General features: G+C 39.6%; 1 protein-coding gene across 5 annotated transcripts in view; it reads left to right on the forward strand.

Annotated features, from left to right (window-relative positions):
* Window positions 1-19,621, forward strand: part of SLC26A11 (solute carrier family 26 member 11) — a 44,267-nt gene that overhangs the window by 8,536 nt on the left and 16,110 nt on the right. For all 5 annotated transcript variants that reach the window (XR_011974971.1, XM_072645236.1, XM_072645238.1 and 2 more), the window contains 8 exons: window positions 332-411; window positions 1,691-1,833; window positions 4,662-4,837; window positions 5,772-5,844; window positions 6,041-6,091; window positions 9,577-9,637; window positions 11,000-11,055; window positions 18,333-18,473. Coding sequence is in view for 4 of the 5 variants with exons in the window: in XM_072645236.1 (XP_072501337.1) it covers window positions 332-411; window positions 1,691-1,833; window positions 4,662-4,837; window positions 5,772-5,844; window positions 6,041-6,091; window positions 9,577-9,637; window positions 11,000-11,055; window positions 18,333-18,473 (781 nt within the window). In the remaining variant the exon portion in view is untranslated. The remainder of the gene's footprint in view (window positions 1-331; window positions 412-1,690; window positions 1,834-4,661; window positions 4,838-5,771; window positions 5,845-6,040; window positions 6,092-9,576; window positions 9,638-10,999; window positions 11,056-18,332; window positions 18,474-19,621) is intronic.

The raw sequence follows: 19,621 nt of genomic DNA on the forward strand, positions 1-19,621 counted from the left end.
TTCACAGACTCTATAGTCCCTCCAAACTGGCCTGCATGACATTTCCACCTCCCACATGTGTACCTTTACACAAGCTGTTCATGGATGTACTCCCTCTGCACCGCTTAGAATCCCTAATATGCTTCAAAGCTCAGCTCAGATGTCAGCTCCTGTGTGAGGCCTTTCCTGATTCCGTTCTCCCCCTGACCTCCCCCAGTACCTCCCTCACCCTTGAAATTGCCTTGTAGTTATTTATAATAGGTGTTCAATAAATGTTAATTTATTAACATTTCATTATTTATTTAACTGATTAGTTATTTTGTTAATTTATAAAACATTGGGCTTTACACAGAACCTCCTGGGTCTGCATGACATCCCTCAGCAGTTTTTCCTTCAGATGTATTACACCTTCCTCAGAATTGGGCAGACCAGGTAAGCAGCTGGTCTCTTGCTTTTTTATTTGCAGTCTATTGGGAAGGGAGGAAGGGCAGGAGGGAGAGAAGGTTCTTCACCCCCAAAAGAAATACTGCTCAGAGGTCATAGACTTAGAACTAGAAGGGACCTAAGGGGTCATCTGCTCCAATCTCTTCATTTTACAAATGAGAAAACTGAGGCCCAAGGTCACCCACTGAGTAAGTGACAGAGCTGGGATTTGATTCTGGGTCTTCTAACTTCAAATCTGTTCCTCTTTTCACTGTAACATGTTGTTTCCCAGTTGTTTCCTGTTGCAGTTTCCATCTTGGGCCCTGACCAGGTTAGATTCTAGCCCTCAGAACAATTGAGAAATCAGTCAGCACCCATGGGTGATCACCAGTATCATGTCATTGTTTTTGTTCAGTCATGTGTGACTCTTTGTGACCCCATCTGGTGTTTTCTTGGCACAAGATACTAGAGTGGTTTGCCGTTTTCTTCTCCACCTCATTTTACGGATGAGGAAACTAAGACAAAGAAACTTGTTCAGGGTCACATAACTAGTAAGCATCTGAGGTCTGATTTGAACTCAGATCTTTCTGACTTGAGGCCCCCCACTGTTCTACCTGGTTGCCTCAGTATCATTGCTCAAAATCAGGCACTTTGAGGAATGGGTGAGCAGTAAGCATTGGAGGAAAGTAATGATGATAAAAGAGGACTGAGAGGTAGCCCCTGTCCTCCAGGAGCCTGGGGAGACAGAACATGCATGTGTAGGATAACTGAAGAATATAGCAGCCTGCTAAAAGGTAAAGATGAAAGTAATATAAAAAGAATGTACCTCTCTTACTGAGAAGGTAACCTCTGGTAGCAATGAGTGATCAGAGATAGATTGAACCGTTCAAAGAAGGCTTAGAGCCATAGATGGTTAGAGCTGAAAGAGCCCTTTGGGATCTAATCCCTCTCATTTCACAGAAGGGGAAACTCGGACCAAGGGAGGGTAACTTAGCCAAATCCCCTCAGGTCACAAAGACAGGTGATGCCCTAGGTAAGAGGAGAACCCAGGGCTCATGACATTCATTCCAGTGTTCTTTTCACTATACCTCTGCTTCGCTTTGGAAAAGGTTGTGAAGAAAGCTAGGGAGGAGAGAAGCAAGAGTTGATAAAGATGAAGGAAGGTATATTCCATCAAAGGAGAATGACACACTTTAGATGTGGGAAGGAGTAAGTCAGGCAGAGATGATTTAATTGCTCTAAATATAGCATCTCACACTGCCCTTACAGTTTGATTCTCCGTGCACAGGGTAGGAGACGCTGTCTTGGGGCTGGTCTGCATGATATTCCTCCTGGTGCTGAAGATGATGAGGGACCAGGTGCCACCCCTCCACCAGCAGATGCCACCTTGTGTTCAGCTCAGCCACCTACTCATCTGGGCCATTGCAACAGGTAAGCTAGCTCCCTGGAGGATGGACTGAGGGACCTGACAGTGGGGAAAAATAAACCACAAAAGAAATCCAACCTCTACTTGCATCGAGAGGGACCAGGCCCAGGCCGCCATCTTACCATATGGACTTGCTGAAATTGACTAGAACTAAATTGACTAGAGCTAAATTGACTGACTTAAAAGTAGTAAGGGGCTTAGGAAAATGAATGTGTAATGAGGGCAGTTCTGTGATGTAGTGGATAGAGTGCCAGGCCTAGAACCAGGAAGAGCTGGGTTCAGATTTGACCTCAGATAATTAATAGTTGTGTGACCCTGGACTCCTTAATGGCTTCCCAGAGTCTCCCTGGTCAAAGAAACACTTCCAGTCAGTAAGCCCCAAAGTAAAACTTCACCCTCAGAGTATTTATACACTTTTTAGAGCCAGTGTGTATGTGTTCATCCTTTGTTGCAGAAGAACACCATGCCATCAGAGAAATAATGACATGACTTGCACTTGACTTTGTTTTGAGTGAGGGAGGGCTGTACAGGTCACCAGCCTCACCAGAGCCATCTGCATCCAGTGACCAGATATTCATCAGGAGTACTGGAGATGACCCAAGATGAGGCAATTGGAGTTAAGTGACTTGCCCAAAGTCTCACAGCTAGTGAGTGTCAAGTGTCTGAGGTGAGATTTGAACTCAGGTCCTCCTGATTCCTGCACCAGTGCTCTATTGACTGCACCACCTACCTGCCCCTTTTAGTTCCAGAGGGCATAACTCTGACCCAGTGCCTCAATAGAAAAAACAAAAAGGTACTTGGGACCCTCCTACAAAACAGCTCCCCTAATCAAGCTTCCCACCATGGACAGGCCCATCAATGGATGGGAAAGATCCTCCTTAATCACATTATTCAATCAGAGGTACTTTTAGTAAAACAAAAACAGCGAAAGATCCTAATTTGATTGCCATTACAACATATCCCATCAGTAAAAACTTCTTTAGGACAAACTACCAATATGTGTATATTTTTATGTAGATATGATTATACATATAATTATGGCCATTATAAACCATATAAAAAGAATAGAAGTTTTAAAAGAATAAGAAGAAATAATATGCCTAAAGGATATTTTGATTATAATTTAGTAAGGTAGTATACATGTTAATTATAATTATTTCAAAAGGATAAAATGAAATAATATCTGATCCTAGAATTAATAGGAAGCTATTAGAGTGTATTGCGTAGGAGAGTGATGTGGTCAAAACTGTTGTAAAAAAATCATTTTAGCAGCAGTGGGGAAGCTTGAGATTGATTGGGAGGTTATTTTGGATAGCCCAGGTGAGAGGTGATGAACTAACATTGATGGCTGTCTGATGGAAGAGAAGGGATAGATGCAAGAGATGTTGGAGTGGTGGAAATGACAAGGTTTGGCAACTGTTTAGAGATGTGGGGTGAATGAGAGTGTGGAGCTGAAGTTGATACTGAGATTGCGAGCCTGGATAACTGGAAAGATAGTGGTGTCCTCAACAAAAATAGAGAAGTTCAGAAGAGGAATGGATTTGGGGAGGGATAAAGTCATGAGATTGGTGATGCAGGGCACAACTCATCCATGCCTGATCATCTTGTGAAATTCACTCTAACACACCCAAAATAAAAAGGGGTAGAGAGCATTTAGGCTCCATGATTGGCTATCACAAGGAGAGTGGGATGCAACCCATGTTCCCACCCTTTGGCTCATCACACTTTCCTTGTGCACAGCCCATAGCTTCCGCCTGGGAGACCAGTACTGTAAACCATCAATGATCTAGAACAAACGAGGCAATTTTCTAACACTCTGAGTGCCACTCCTCCCCTAGAATTTGAGCCAGTTCTTTCTGGATAAGGATTGAGAATAGACCTGTGATTTCTTTCACTGGTATAGGAAACTCCTCAGCTGAGGAAATGGCCTCTGCCAACGCACCTTCTATACAACTTAAAGTTCAGAGAGTTGCCCAGAGCACTGAAATATTAGAGTTATACAGCTACTATGCGTCAGATGCAGTCCTTCAAGTCAGGTCGTGGTTCTGAGGTCAGATCTCAATCTCAGGAAAAGGGGACAAAATCTTCACTCAAAGAGATAGCACTTCTGTCCCCCCTTACTCTTTTTAGCTTTGTAGCATCCCAAACATCTGATGATCCTTTTGCAGAAAGATTTACATACTGGAGGGGTTAGAAAAGACTAGGAAGCTATGTCCAGGTATTTTCTGTTTCCATAATTCTCTACACTTACAAATAGCATCGTACAAAGTTAGAACTGGAAGGGACCTTAGAGATTGTCTAATCTAGGTGTGGGGGACCTCAAGGCTACCTGTGTGGCCTTCTAGGTCCCTGGGTGCGGCCTTTTGACTAAATCCAAGTTTTATAGAACAAATCCTTTTATTAAGGGAATTTGTTCTGTGAAGTCTAGGTTCAGTCAAAAGGCTACACTTGAGGGCCTAGAGGGCCACATGTGGCCTGGAGGTCACCCCTAGCCTATTTATTTTACAGATGAGGAAACTGAAGCCCAGAGAGGAGGAAATTAACTAATTTAAGGTCATACAGCTTAAAGTAATAGAGCTGAGGCTGGAGTTCATGTCTCCAGCCTGTTCATCCAGATCTTTTCCCACTATACCACAGATTCACACAAAAGTACAGTATACATGGATTCATGATGTATACATGAACACGATACATGTGTATATGTTGTACATCCAGTGGCTCTGTGTTAAGTCATGGAAAAGCAGCAGTAAGATATCTTTGGCGATAACAGAGGGAAAACAAGACCTTGTTCTCTCCTTGCATGCTAATTCTCCTTTTTTCTCCTCTGTTCTAGCCCGCAATGCTTTAGTGATATTATTTGCTGGCCTGATTGCCTACTCCTTCCAGGTAATGGGATCTCAGCCGTTCCTTCTGACTGGGAAAACTGCAGAAGGTCTCCCTCCCTTCCAGCTTCCTCCCTTCTCCATGGCCACCCCAAATGGGACTGTGTCCTTTAACCAAATGGTACAGGTGAGTAGAAATTATGACCATCCCAGACTACCATGACTTCTGTTTGCTGCCCCCTGGTGGACTCCTTAGGGACCCTAATATTGTTGTTTTGTGATGTCCAAGGCCCAGCTGAAATTTCTGAATTGTTAGCAAGAAGGTGGAGATGAAGCATTGCTTTTTGACAAAAAGATATTGGTGAAAGAATGCTGAAAAAGAGTGTGGTGAAATTGTTCTTTTGCCTCTAAGCAGGAAGATGGTAAAGAGATATTGCTACTTTGAAAGATCTTCAGATTAAAAATATTCTACATCCCTCCTCATTTATTCCTCCAGAATTCTTCAATTTTGGCACATGGGAGAAAACAAACGAAATGCATCCTCAAATCAGTTTTGTAATTTGTAACATGAAAAATAATATAAAAAGCAATTAAATCAAATTCAGTCGAGCAGCAAGGGTGAATTATTATAGATTTTTATACTTGGGTGTTAATAAATACTGTTTAATAAACTGTGCCATCTGCCAGCTTCATATTTTAACTAATTATTCTTGCCAGATAGGTACTTATCTCAGTTGATGCTAAACTACTAAAAGAAGGCATGTTTTAAAATTTTGCATTCTTTATATTTTGATATCCTGGATCAAAGCCCTAATCCCTCTGCCCTAGGCTCTGCTTGTCCCAGTATCTCACAATTCTCAATATCAGAAAATCCTGCGTTTATCTTTAACTTAAATCTTATGTCATATTGTAGTTAAAATGTGTTTCCTGTTCTGTTATCTTTAGGGTGGAAGACAGCTAGTCACTCTTCTCTTAGCATCCTAAGTCAGCCTTCTCTTAGCATCCTAAGTCAGCCTTTCCTCATGAGATATTAGGAAACAGTGGATCCTCTAAGCTATAAAGATATGGGTTTGTGGGGCCCAACTGGTAGGAATATTCACACTTTCCTTCTCTTCTCCCAGGATATGGGTGCTGGCCTAGCTGTGGTACCCCTAATGGCCCTGTTGGAAAGCATCACTATTGCCAAAACCTTTGGTAAGGTCTGCTCGCTAAAAATGCCCTTTCCTTAGCATGTTCCTGAATCTAGGCCTCCCTCTCTTTGGGATTCACCTTTATAATTCCCCTAATGCCCTTACCTACCCTTCACCCCTTCACTTGGACACTTTGGGTAGAGGGAGTCCCAAGGACTCACTCACATAAATAACTGCCTCTTTCTCTCCCTTTTCTTTAGCATCTCAAAACAGTTACCACATTGACTCCAACCAAGAGCTCTTGGCCATTGGTAAGACCTTAACCACAGATTTCCATAGATGGTCTTGTTGAATTATTGAATTAAAGGAATCTTCTAACTTAGGCTGTATTAAGAATGTGGCTGTATCTAACCCAGGAAGGCGACAAGCATTAGTTAAGTGCTATGCTAAGCACTTGTACACTATCTCATTTAATTCTCACAACAACTCTGGGAGGTGGGTGCTAATATCCTGATTTTACAGTTGAAGATACTGACACAGATAGAGATTAAGTTCCCTTGTCCAATGTCACACAGTTAGTAAGTGTCAGAGTTTGCATTTGAACTCAAAACTCAGCTCTTTATGATTCCCAGCCCAGTATATTATCTACTTCGCCACCTAGTGGTCTAGGAGAAGATTAAAGAATACATCCTTTATCACATTAACTCATTTTAATTAGATTTTTATGAATTCATGAGTTCTTAATACGTTTTAAACATGGAAAAACCTTGACCCTTATGAACTTGGCCAAGGTTAGCCTTAGCCCATGACATTTGGCTTATGGTCAGAAGTGGGATTTTTTTTTTGGTCTGTTTTTCTTACTTGCTGCTGTTTATTTGGTTTTTGCAATGGCTCCCTGGTTAAATTAATTTTTTAGATGAGGAACAGGTTAAATTCCATTTTGTAAATGGAAAAAAGGAAGCACAAAGTAATGAACTGGTGGGAAGCTTTTTTTTTCACAAGGGCAAACATTTTGATTAAAATATATGGAGGACTCCCCTTTTGGAATAAACAGAAAGTTCTTTCTGATCCATTGGGATTATTGAAGTACATTGTGAAAGAAAGTAGCACCAGAAATGCCAGAAGTGCAAGTTGGCTCATGCTCAATGGAAAAGCTCTTGCCAAAGCAAAGAGAACGAACATAAGTTATCTTGAAGATCAAGCAGTTAGAGGCAGAGGCAAATGAGGTTTAAATTGTTGGGTTGTTTATTTTTTTTTAAATGATTGCCAAGGTGAAGATATCAACGTTAGTGGAGTTTGGGAATAATCAGCTATAGGAGAACAGTATACTTTCTGATTCAGAGGTGTTTTTGGAGAATACCTTGGACCCTGTGGAGCTATAAATGAGATAGTAGGAGTAAGAATGGCTGGGAATTAGAGGAAGTGCTTTAAAAAAGCCTCAAGGGTAACCTATTACTATCTTGAAGGATGCTCTTTTCCAGAGAGCAACTTCTAGTATGGATAAATCAGAGAGTGTTCTGGGCTTTTAAGGGATATGAAGACTGGGAGAGTTCACAGATGATTTACTTTTGCAAAATTAAATGAATCAGTTGCTGAGTGCCACAGCAGATAAGAGTGCTGGGCCTGGAGTCAGAAAGACCTGAGTTCAGATGTAGCCTCAGACACTTACTAGCTGTGCAACCCTGAGCAAGTCACTTAACCTCTGTCCACTTTAGCTTCTTCATCTCTAAAATGGGGATAATAATAGCCTTCTATTTCTTGAGGTTATTATGAGGATCAAATGAGAAAACATTTGTAAAGTGCTTTGCAAACCTTAAAGGGTTGTATAAATTCTAGCTATCATCATCTTTGGTTCTAAGTTTAGTCCTTTTTAATTACTAATATATCATAATTGCCCCCATTCACTTCTCAAGAGCCAGCAGTAAACAAATTACCACCTGCTGCATGGTGTTATTGTACTTGAGCCTAAGTTGAGGCATCTTGGCACCTGTGTGAGTTTGTTCCATTAGTGCCAATAAGTCCCAAGGTGGAACTTGATTTGTATAGAGACTGGATGGCTTCATGAAGAAGAAATTCTGTGTCTCTGGACCACCATCTTTGCAAATATATGCATCGGCTCCAAGGGGGACCAGAAGAGAAAGTTTGGCTGGGTCAATGCAACTCATTCTTACATTTCAGAAGTAAAACATTCTGGTGTACTTGATGATGGGTTAGGAGTGCCATTTTTGTATATGAAAACATGAATTCTGCTTTGATTTCAACATTAAGTTATACATGGATAAGGTAATACATACAGGATAGAGATAAAGGTCAGATGCAAGAAACTCAGAAAAGAAAACTCAGAAAACCAGAGGCAGAAATATTTGGAATGAAGGACTGGTAACTCACCTAACTGGAACAATTCATTTTTCATAACTTTAAAGCAAAGGAGAAGCATCAGTAGTTGTGAATGGAAATGCCCACATTCTCTCTGTGGATTCAAATCTCTTAATTTCTCAACATGTAGACTCTAGTGATGTCTTCCTGGGAGATCAAGGTTGGAGCCATGCCTTTGTTCACCTCATTCTGATTCTCATTTCTTGGTCTTGGTTTCTTCATGGTCAGAGAAGTCTTACTGAAATGTGGAGTTTGGGGCAGATTAAACTGATCTAACTGTGCCTTGGGTATGGAGCTTTGTCTCATATTGAACTATCTCCTAATCAGGACACAAAAGGGTTTCATTGTATGTGTGATAGTGTGTAGCTGTGGCAACTAGTAGGGGTTTGTAGTTTGAAAACTGGATCCTAGGTTGGGCCAAGTTGGGGTTATTGAAAGTCAGACCTGAGTATTGCAGTTAGTTTGAGCTTGTAGCTAATAAGGCCCAGATTATAGGTCTACACAGGTCCGGTATCTTTGCATAGAGAAAAGCTCCATCTTAACCTTAGGTGATAGATCTTTGATCTTGGACAGAGAACTTACTAGAGTATAAGCACCATGAAAACAGAAACCATTTGTGAATTTTTATTTTCAAGGATTTTGGATTAATTTCAAGGTGGTTTTGACAGTGAGTGACTGTTAAGTATGTTGATACTTGTGATTATCCCTGTCTTGGATGTCAGAGAGGCAGTGTGGCATGATGGATAGTGGTAGACTTGGAATCAGGAAGTCCTGAGTCCAAATCTTGCCTTTAATACTAACTGTGTGACCATGGATGAGCCATTGAATGCCTCTGAACCTCAGTTTCCTCATCGGTTAAAGGAGAGGCTTGGATTAGATAGCCCCTTGGGTCTTTTCCAACTCTAAATCTTTTATTTAATCCTTATATTTTCCCCAGTGCCCAGCACAGTGTTTGTTCAATAAGAATTTGAATCTCTAGGCCAGATAGCTTGTAACTGTGTGTTCTTAGACACAGAGAACCATGTGAGACTGGAAGATGCATCTCAATTCCAAAACAATTTGTGTTTGTCACATACACATTTGTATCAACCAGTTCTTATCACATTTCAGACTAAGGCACAAAGAGGATAAGTGATTTTCTTGAGGTCACACAGTAAATAATAAAACTACATTACAATTTTATCTGGTGAGTCTTGACCAAGGACATGGCTTTCATGGAACTGACTCAGATAGTAAGTAGCTTGTCTTTCCTTTAGAAGAGCTAGTGGGAAATCCCAAAGTTAGAGTTTCCGTGATGTCATTGCCTCCATATCCTAGTCTTGACCTTCTTGGCCAGTCATAGTTACTTCCCTACCCCACCTCTGCCTCTAGAGATGCTCTTTATTCATACTAATCAAATTCTCCCTCTCTTCTCTTTTAGGCCTCACCAATTTACTGGGCTCCTTTGTTTCCTCCTACCCTGTCACAGGCAGCTTTGGACGGTGAGTAATCAGATTCCTACTTTTCCCAGTGTTATGGGTCTTGTAACCTCATTGTCTTCCCTAGCAGAGGACTCCATGTATTGAAGACAAGTAATCCCCACTCGTGCCCTCTCCAGCTGAGGGAATTGAGTCCCAGCTCTTAAGAAAGGTAGAATCCTTGTCACTTGAGCCTGCCAAGTTCTTGGTCAAGATTTTAGTATTTTTAAAGATGATACATGGCAGGGACAGAGAAGTGGTCAAGGTCCTGTTGTAGGGGCTGAGTTGGGAGAGACAACCTGGTCCCTCACAACTGCTTTTGTGTACTCTCTTTCTCTGAGATGCCATCCTCTGTCCTTTCCTCTTTTAGTTTTTCTTGCATGTCCAAATGCTACCCACACTTCTAAGATCATCTTAAATGCCAACTTCTTTAGAAAGCCTCCTTAGACCTACTAGCCCACAGTGATCTCTCCTGCCTCTGAGCTCCTTTCACCCTCCTTATGTGAATGTTCCCTTTGCCAATTAATCTTGCATTGCTTTGTAACAACATTCTTATTGTCATATACTATTATTTAAATCTTATATTGTTGCTTTTAATAAAATATGCTTAATTTTTAATAAAATAAATATATCTTTGCATCTCCTGTGGTTCACAGCACATAGCACATGCTTCTTAGATTCTTCAAATTTGATTCATATAATAGAGAAACTGGTTTTCAAGTTTCTTCCCTTCCTCACTTTCTCATCTCAGGACTTAAACATCCTGGTTTCTAGGCCCTCCACCCTAATATATGGACCTACTGCTCCTCTAGGATCCCAGTTTGAGTTCTGGTTTTGTTGACAACCTAAGAGTTACTCCAAGAGTCAAAGGTCATGGGTTTTATTTCACTAAGTCTTTTCTATCTAATCCCAGAATTCCTTAGACCCTCTCCTTCTCCTCATTCTACCATATATACATACATACATACACACACATATACACATACATACAAACATACATACACACAAACACACACACATATATATTATATAGACATGTGTAGGTTGTCTTCCCCTGATTATAACCAAAACTTCTTTAGTCAAGGACTTTCTTGCTTTTGCATACATTATCTCAGTGATTAGCACAATATGACAAAAAATGTCTTAATAAGTGTTTTTTCATTCATTCCAAGAGCTTTGACACTAACTTTTTTCTCTGCCTCTCAATCCTTGGCCATCAAATGAATCTTTCTCTTTAAAAATTAGCACTTAGCTTGGCTCAATTCAACAAGCATTTTAACTGGCTAGAGAAACAGCCTTCAATTTAGAGTTCTTTGTTCACACCCTACCTCCAAGCATCTTCCTTCCAGCATTCTGTAGTAAGTAAGCATTTGAATTGCCTTCCAGGACAGCAGTGAATGCCCAGACAGGGGTATGCACTCCAGCCGGAGGACTAGTAACAGGTAAGGAAGTCCCCTGGCAGGGAACGTTTCTTTCTTCATTTCATTGGTAAACAAGTATTACTTGAGGGAAGGGAAAATTTTGCAGGGCATCCAAGGAATACTTTTGTTGTAGACTAAGCCTGACTCAGGTTGGGACTGGAACAAAATGAGAAACTTAGGGAGCATTTTTTGAGAGCTATTTTTTAAAATAAATTTTTATTGGTAACATTTGGTTTTACGTTGGCCATATTTTCCCCCATATCTCTCCTCTCCTTTTGCAGAGAGCCATCTCATAGAACAGACTTTATTTTTGCAAGAAAAAGAGGAAGAAAAAAAATCATCAAAATTGATCAGTATATTTTTAAAAACTCTGAAAATGTATACAATGTTCCACAGTTGTTGACCTCCCACCTTTCTCCTTTGGGGCCATGTTTGCAGCCTGTAATTTTGCAACATTCATGTGTGTGTGTGTGTGTGTGTGTGTGTGTGTGTGTGTGTGTGGTTGTACTCATGAAGCACTTGAAGGAGGTTTGCTAAAGCCTTGCATGGAAAAGATACTGAGCAAGGATGTAATGTTTGGCTTACATACAAAAACTCATCTGGTCTGCAGGGCAGAGAGTAATGACTCTTAAGGCTATGGGAATTCCCTTAAGTCTGAATGACTGATTCCTTTCTTGGGCTGGCTTCTTTTATGCCCTTTGGCAATCTGGCAGTGTCAGTGACTTGAACCTTAGCCCATAGTCTCAAGAACAGTTTTTTTTTTTTATTTTTTTTATTTTTTTTTATTTTTTTAATGTTTAACAATCACTGCCATACAATTGCGATTTTATCCCTCCCCACCCACCCCCCACTACCTCCCTCCCTCCCCACGACTGCATACAATTCTGTATAGATTCTACATATACTTTCCTATTGAGTATATTTTCACTATAGTCATGCTATGTAGTCAGACTAAGATAAATGAAAGAATCCGTATAACAAATCAGAACATGATACACAAACAGATACACATACACAAACATGATCTGCTACATTATGTGAGTGACTTCCATATTTCTCTCTCTGAGTGTGGAAGGCATTTTGCCTTGAGGTCCACCATTGGGATTTTTTTTTTTTTTCAGAAGTTCTTGTGTTATTACAAAAATCTAAGTCTACCAGAAAAAACTCTCACACACTGTGGTTGTTGCTGTGCATAAAATTCTCCTGGTTCTGCTCCTTTCACTCAGCATCAGGTCATATAAGTCCTTCCAGGCCTCTCTGAAGTCTTCTTGTTCATCATTTCTTATGGCACAATAGTACTCCATTACATTCATATACCATAATTTATTCAGCCATTCCCCAATTGATGGACATCCCCCTGACTTCCAGTTTTTGGCAACTACATAGAGTGCTGCTATAAATATTTTTGTACATGTGGGACCCTTTCCCATTTTTATGATCTCTTGGGGATATAGTCCTAGTAGCGATATTGCTGGGTCAAAGGGTATGCACATTTTTGTAGCCCTTTGGGCATAGTTCCAAATTGCTCTCCAGAATGGTTGGATGTGCTCACAGCTCCACCAACAATGAATTAGTAAGAACAGTTTTTTTTTAAAAAACATTTTTTGAGGGGGGAAGGAGGAGAAACAGAGGATGCTAACCTAGTCTTCCTGATGGGGACCCTGGTAAATACTGCCTATCACACCTTTCTATAACATATTCACTGGTTGTTTTATAGCTAATAATAGCTTAATATTTACATTGTGTTTACTATGTGCCAGGAACTGTACTAAGCACTTTACAATTACTGAGTTTATTTGATCCTCACAACAGCCCTAGGAGGTGGGTGGTATTTTTATCCCCATTTTACAGGTGAGGAAACTGAGGCAAACAGGGTTAAGTGACTTGCACAGGATCACACAGCTAGAAAGTGTCTAAGGCTAGATTTAAACTCAGGTCTCCTCACTCCAGGTTCAGCACTCTATCCACTGCACTATTTATATAGTCTCCACTTGAAAACCTCTAATGATTAGAAATACCCTCTACCTTTCAAAGTAGCATTTTTCAACTTGACAAAATTCCAGGTATTAGGAAATTCTTTCTTATACTGAAATGAAATTTGCCTCTAAAACATCCAATAATTGTTTAAAAAAATCAATTCTACCCCCCAAAATTTATTTCCACTTTCTCTTTGCCAAGATTTTGTTTAACATCTTTAAATTAGCATCTATTTGTGATACTGGCTTATAGCTCTCTTTTTGCTTTATCTTTCCTTAGTTTGGGTATTAGGATTATATTTATCTCATAAATGGAAGTTGATGATGTTTTTTCTTTCTCAGTTTTTGAATATAATTGGTATAGTGTAGGTAAAAGAAGAAGGACTACAGCCAAAGAAAAATAGAAAAGATTTGCAAAAAAATTTCAACAAACTTTTTTCAATCAAACATAATGCCTAACATCACAGTCCCTGACTTGTGTGAGTATATGTGTGTGCATGTGTATACACATATATACATATGTATATTTATATACACACATGCATATACATACAATATTGCCTTCATAAAAATTTTGAATAGATGAGAGAGTAGGCACATAGGCTAGTTGTGATTTCTCTTGGTTACCTTTATATAAATGTATGTTTGTATGTATGTAATGTAGACACACAGATATTACATATGTATACATATATATGAATATATAAATGGAATTCTGGATGAAGACTACACTCTTCCAGGTTTATATTGGTTCATTAATCAACACTAAGACCAGATTTTCAACCAATTCCAAATCCAGTTAACTGTACCATCATTTAGTCCTTAAGGTTATGTAACAGCAAGCACCCTGGCACCCAGGATGACCTGCTAGTACAGGTTCTTAGATCTACTTTTCTAAAAGGAAAGCAACTTTTGAGGGATCAACAATCTACTTCAATCAAGCACATGTATCATTCACTTAGTTCAGGGGAAAAAGTCAGCATCTTGAACTTCAGAGAAAATACAAACAGAAATTACAAGCAGATATTACAAACAGAGAGACCAACAGACAGGGCTTTCAGCTGTCTGACCATAGACAATGCATTCATACGTTATTACCAGAGATAAAAGCACCAATATCTGGGTTTTCAAAGCCAGGGTGCTTCTTAATGGCTACTCAGTCTCATCTGGCACATGAACCTTCTTCCAAAAACTAAGCCTCAAAGCAAAACCTCACCTCAGCATATGTATACACCTCTCAGAGCCAGTGGGCATGACTGCTCATGAATCTGTTTCTGCCTTCATACACAACAAGTCTCCCCTAATCAAGCCTCCCTCAATAACCCCACCTGAGGTCTATTAATGGGCAAGGAAGATTTTTAACTCCCATTACAGGTCATCGTAAAAGACTTTGTTAAAAACCTAAATTCCAAGTAAATTTTGCCAATGAAATTATGATGATCTAACATTATGGTAACTATGTCATGAAATAAATTGAAGTTAGGGTGGCATGACTTAGAAACTTTGAAGTTTGAAATGTGAGGATACAAAATATATAGAAATGAGAAAGTAGGGGTATGGATTTGCAATTACTAGTATCTTTTTTAAAATATACTTTTCAGTAGTAATAATATTAGTGATTTTTTTCCCCAAATATTTGGTTTGAAATATCGTTCACTTATCTTGAGTATTGACCCTTCAACACACTCAGAACTGTTTGTCTTCCAGAATGAACCTTCTTTGTGTATAGTTTGCTTGGTGTAGTTGCTCTTTCTCATTTTTTCCCCTCCTTTGCATTAATGTCATTTCTACTTTCTCATATAGCAAGCATCTCTATAATATTAGCAAGCTTCCTTATCATTAATGAAGAAAATAACTTTTTCTGGAAATCTTGACAGATCTTTTCTGTCAAACATTTTTTATGTTTGTTGACCTCCTGCCAGTTTCATCTTTAATGCACTTTTTGCTCTTGGCAAAAATCTGGTTTAATTGGATCTCACAGCAAGCTTTCTTTGAACTCATTTTCCCTCTGCTGCTTCTTGATCTTTTATTATGTGATATTGTTCGTAATCCTTTGCCACCTCCATTTTACAAATATTGCAAGATTTTTAAAATATTCTAAACCTTTTTGTTTGTTTGTTTTTGTCCTTCGTTGCCTAAGAAGACCATGTCATCAGAGAAAAGATGACATGACTTGCACTTGACTTTGTTTTGAGTGAGGGAGGGCTGTGCAAGTCACCAGCCTCACTTTCTTCTCCTGAACCATCTGGATCCAGTAAGCCGATATTCATCAGGATGACTGTAGATGGCCCAGGATGCAATGGGAGACCTTGGCCTTTTAGAACCTATGCCACACTTGAGTGCCATATATATCTACTTGGCAAGAAAATCAAGTGTTTTCTGAATGTGATAGTTTCTAGGCAGTTTCTCTGTTGTGTTGATTGTTTTATAGCATTTAAACTTCTGTAGGAATTCTCCTTGGTAGAGAAAACAGAAGCAAAATAGAAGTTGAATACTTATACCTTCTTTCTATCTGTTACCCATTCTCTACCAAACAGATTTTCATCTTGGCCCTACAAATGGACAAAAAAGTCTTTTTGTTGTCTTTAGTAACTATTTTTGATAGCCATAGCTGATTCTCAAGATTAGCCTTCCTGATTCTATTTTATAGGAAGACAATTTTTTTCACTTCTTGGATTTTGTACTCTTGCTTTCACCTTTTGTACATAATCAGTTATGCTTATTGAATTATACAATTTTTAAAATGTGAGATAGTAGAATGATTAATAGCCCTGAAGTCAGTAGAGTTACTAAGACATTTCAGTTGTGTTCAACTCTTTATGACCCTATTTGGGATTTTCTTGGCAAAGATACTGGAGTGGTTTGCTATTTCCTTCTCCAGCTCATTTTACAAATGAGGAACTGAGGCAAACACGGTTAAGTGACATGCCCATCTAGTAAGTGTCTGAGGCCAGACTTGAACTCATGAAGATGAGTTTTCCTGACTCCAGGCCTGGCACTGTATCCACTGTGCCACCTAACTGCCCCAGTTAGGTTCAGATCTCACCATTGATACTAGCTTATCGAGTTGTGAGGATCAAATGAGATAAAAAGTGCAAAGCATTTTGTAAACCTTAGAGTACTTTCTTTCTGTTATTATTATTTTAAAATCTGACATGGTGACAGAACTTCCTGTGAAGCCTCATCAACTTCTCTTAGATACCCTTATTTTTCCCCTTGTTAATCACTTATACTTTTATCATCTGAATTTCACGACTGAGAACTTTAAATCTGTCTCTTTCTATGATCTCTTTCAGAATCTCAGGCCATAGGATTCTTTCTCTTTATCATACAAATTCACTGCAACCTGATTTCCTAAAGTTTCTTGGGTATACCTAGAATTCCTTCCCTTTGCTATCATGAATCCCACGGTGATACAGTCTTTTTGCTTCTGCTTTATCCATCCAGTAGTGGATCCAGAACAGCAGTTCCTCCCGTTGTCTCTCCTGCTTTCTAAGAGGTGAAACTACTAGCAAGGCAAGCTAAGAATTTATTGAATATTCTGCTGGCTATTTGAATGGGACCTCCAGCAGATTTCTGTCTTTGCTATTTTATCAGCTTTATACTGTATCAAAAACTGTTTCTTCCATGTGGTCAAGTAGAAGGTACTAAATAAACATCTTCAAGGATATATCTTTTCTCTTTTATCTTCTTTTTATCCCTGTTTTTACCATGTTTTACTGTTGACCCATCTCCTCACCAAGGGTTTGTAACTTACCGTGCAGATGTGCATCCAGTTGACTAGGTGCTCCCCTGTCACCCCCATCTGATCACTTTCTTGATGGGGGGAGAAACAAGTTTAGTCTTCTGGTGCTGGAATTTAGTCCATTCCATCATTGTAGGTGACAATCCTGGGGAAGCAAGATTTATCTGTTTTAAAACCTCAAGGTCACTTTTTGAGGTAGAGTAAAGGAAGAAATAGAAGTAGCTGGACTCAGAGAGTAATTATTAATAGTTTAATATTAGTTGGACGGGAGGTCTCTGTAGATTTCCTAAGAGATCTGTATTTGTCTCTGTACTGTTTAACATATTTATCAATGACCTGGATAAAGGCATAGATAGTAAAATACTTAACAAATTTGCAGCTGACACCAAGCTAAGAAGGCTAACTAACACAAGAATGGCAATCAGGATAGCACTGCGGCAAATTTTATAAAATGAGCTTTGATAGGTATAGCATAAAGTCTTACACTTGGGTACAAAAACGTCAGTTTTCATAATTATTAGATGGCAGGGCCATGGTTAGACAGTAGTTGTTCTAAAGAAATTCTGAAGATTTTAGTGGACTTCAAGGTCATTATGAGTCAGACCAAAAAGCTAATAAGGTCTTGGGCTGCATTAAGAAAGGGGGAGAAAGGACATGCTGTACTCTCCCCTTGTCAGTCCTCATCTGAAGTATGGTGTTCGGTTCTGGGCCACACAACCTAAGAAGGACATTGATAAGCCACTGATTGTCCAAAGGAAGACAGTCTGGGTGAGGACCTTGAATTCATGTCATATGAAGATGGGATGAAAGAGTTGGGTATGTTTAGCCCAGAGAAGAGATGACTTCAGAACATAAGAGCTGTCTTTAAATATTTGAAGGGTTGTCATGTGAGGAGAAATTAAATTTGGTCTAATTTGTCCCCCAGAGGGCTGAAGCAACAATATTCACTGGAAGTTGTAAAGAGACCACTTTTGACTTGATGTCATTAAAAAAAAAAAAAAAAGGCAATGGTGGCTCAGTGGATAGAGCACTGGGCTTGGAGTCAGGAAGACCAGAGTTAAAATCCAACCTCAGATACTTCCTAACTGTGTGACCCTGGGCAAGTCACTTAACCTCTGATTGCCTGATAAAAGGATCCACTAGATCTACTGGAGAAGGAAATGGAGAAACCACTTCACTATCTTTGCCAAGAAAACTCCATGGACAGTTGGTCCATGGGATCACAAAGAGTCAGATGTGACTGCTGAACTAACAACAACAATAAAGAAAACATCCTATTGGGGTGTCCAAAAACGGAATGGGCTACCTTCAGAGATGGAGGGTTCCCTCTCCTTGAAAATCTTTAAGCAGAGGCTGGCTAACCCCTTTTCAGGTGTGTTATAGTAGAAATTCCTTTGATGTATGTGGGTTAGACTAACTGACCCCTGCAGTCCTTTCTACTACTCACATTCTGTGATTCTGGGTCTGAGCCTCTGGAATCTTCACCTGTTGACTTAGAATTATGTGAATTTTGTCTTTGTGTTTTCAGTAGTCATGCATATTCAGTCTGTATTACTTTCACTCTCTTGTCTCCCTAGGATTCCTGGTCATGTTATCTCTTGCCTACTTGACTCCACTTTTCTACTATATTCCCAAAGCTGCACTGGCAGCTGTCATTATTACAGCTGTTGGCCCCCTGTTTGATGCCAAAATCTTTTGGATGGTCTGGCGTGTGAAAAGTATGTATTTCTACTCTCTTTGCTAACTCAATTATGGATGCTGGGATCAAGATTACAATGGAGTTTGTAGTAGATCAAGAATAGGGCCTTATGGTTCACAGTTCCAGAGTTGTAAGCTGGGAATTTGTATGGGGAAGGAATTTGCATGATAGAGTCCTGCTGTGAAATGGGAAGAGGAGAGACCCACTCTCCATGGATCCCTAGGTCAATTCTCTAGCATGTGGCCCTTCAGGTATTCTCTTCTACTCCTTCCATCCCTCTTCTGCCCTGCCTTTAGGCCAAAGTCATCTGCTTCGGAGAACTGGAAAATAATTAAGATATGCAAAATTTATAGCAGCTCTCTTTGTAGCAGCAAAGAACAGTTGAATAAATTATGGTAAATGAACATAATAGAATATTATTGTGCTCTGAGAAGTGACAAAAGGGATGGGTTGAGAGACTTGTATAAAGTGATCCAGAGTTAAGTGAGAGGAATCAAGAGAAAAATTCATGTCATAACTACATTATAAAGATAAACAACTTAGAAAGACTGAAGAACTCTTACCAGGGGGCAACTAGGTAGCATAGTGGGTAGAGCATTGGCCCTGAAATCAGAAGAGCCTGAGTTCAGATCTGGACTCAGACTTACTAACTGTGTGACCTTAGGCAAGTCACTTAACCCCAATTGCTGCTGCCCCACCCCCCAAAAAAAGAACTCTGATCAGTACAGTGACCAGAGGTTCAATGAATCATGCTACCCATCACCTCATAGAGAGGTGATGAACTCAAGTTGAACACTGAGACACAAAAAAGGAAAAAGAAAATCTCTCCCTTATAACCAATTCACATAACGGCCATGTGTGGAAATACAATGTTTCACTTTGTACATCTAGGTCCTTACCTCTCTGCCAAGATGTGGAAAGCATGACTCAACATCAGTCATCTGGCGTCATGAATGGTCATTGTGATGATCATAGGTCTTAAGTCTTTCACTGGTGTTTTCCTGCAGTGTGGTAGGCATTATGTGGATTGTTCTTCTGGTTCTATTTACTTCACTCTGCATCATTTTATACGAGTCCTCTAAGGTGTACCTGAATCCATATGACATTTCCTATATTGCAATAGTATTCTATTATATTCATTAACTGTGATTTGTTCAGCCATTTCCC

This window comes from Notamacropus eugenii, chromosome 2 (genome assembly GCF_028372415.1).
Source record: "Notamacropus eugenii isolate mMacEug1 chromosome 2, mMacEug1.pri_v2, whole genome shotgun sequence".
Lineage (NCBI taxonomy): Eukaryota > Metazoa > Chordata > Mammalia > Diprotodontia > Macropodidae > Notamacropus > Notamacropus eugenii.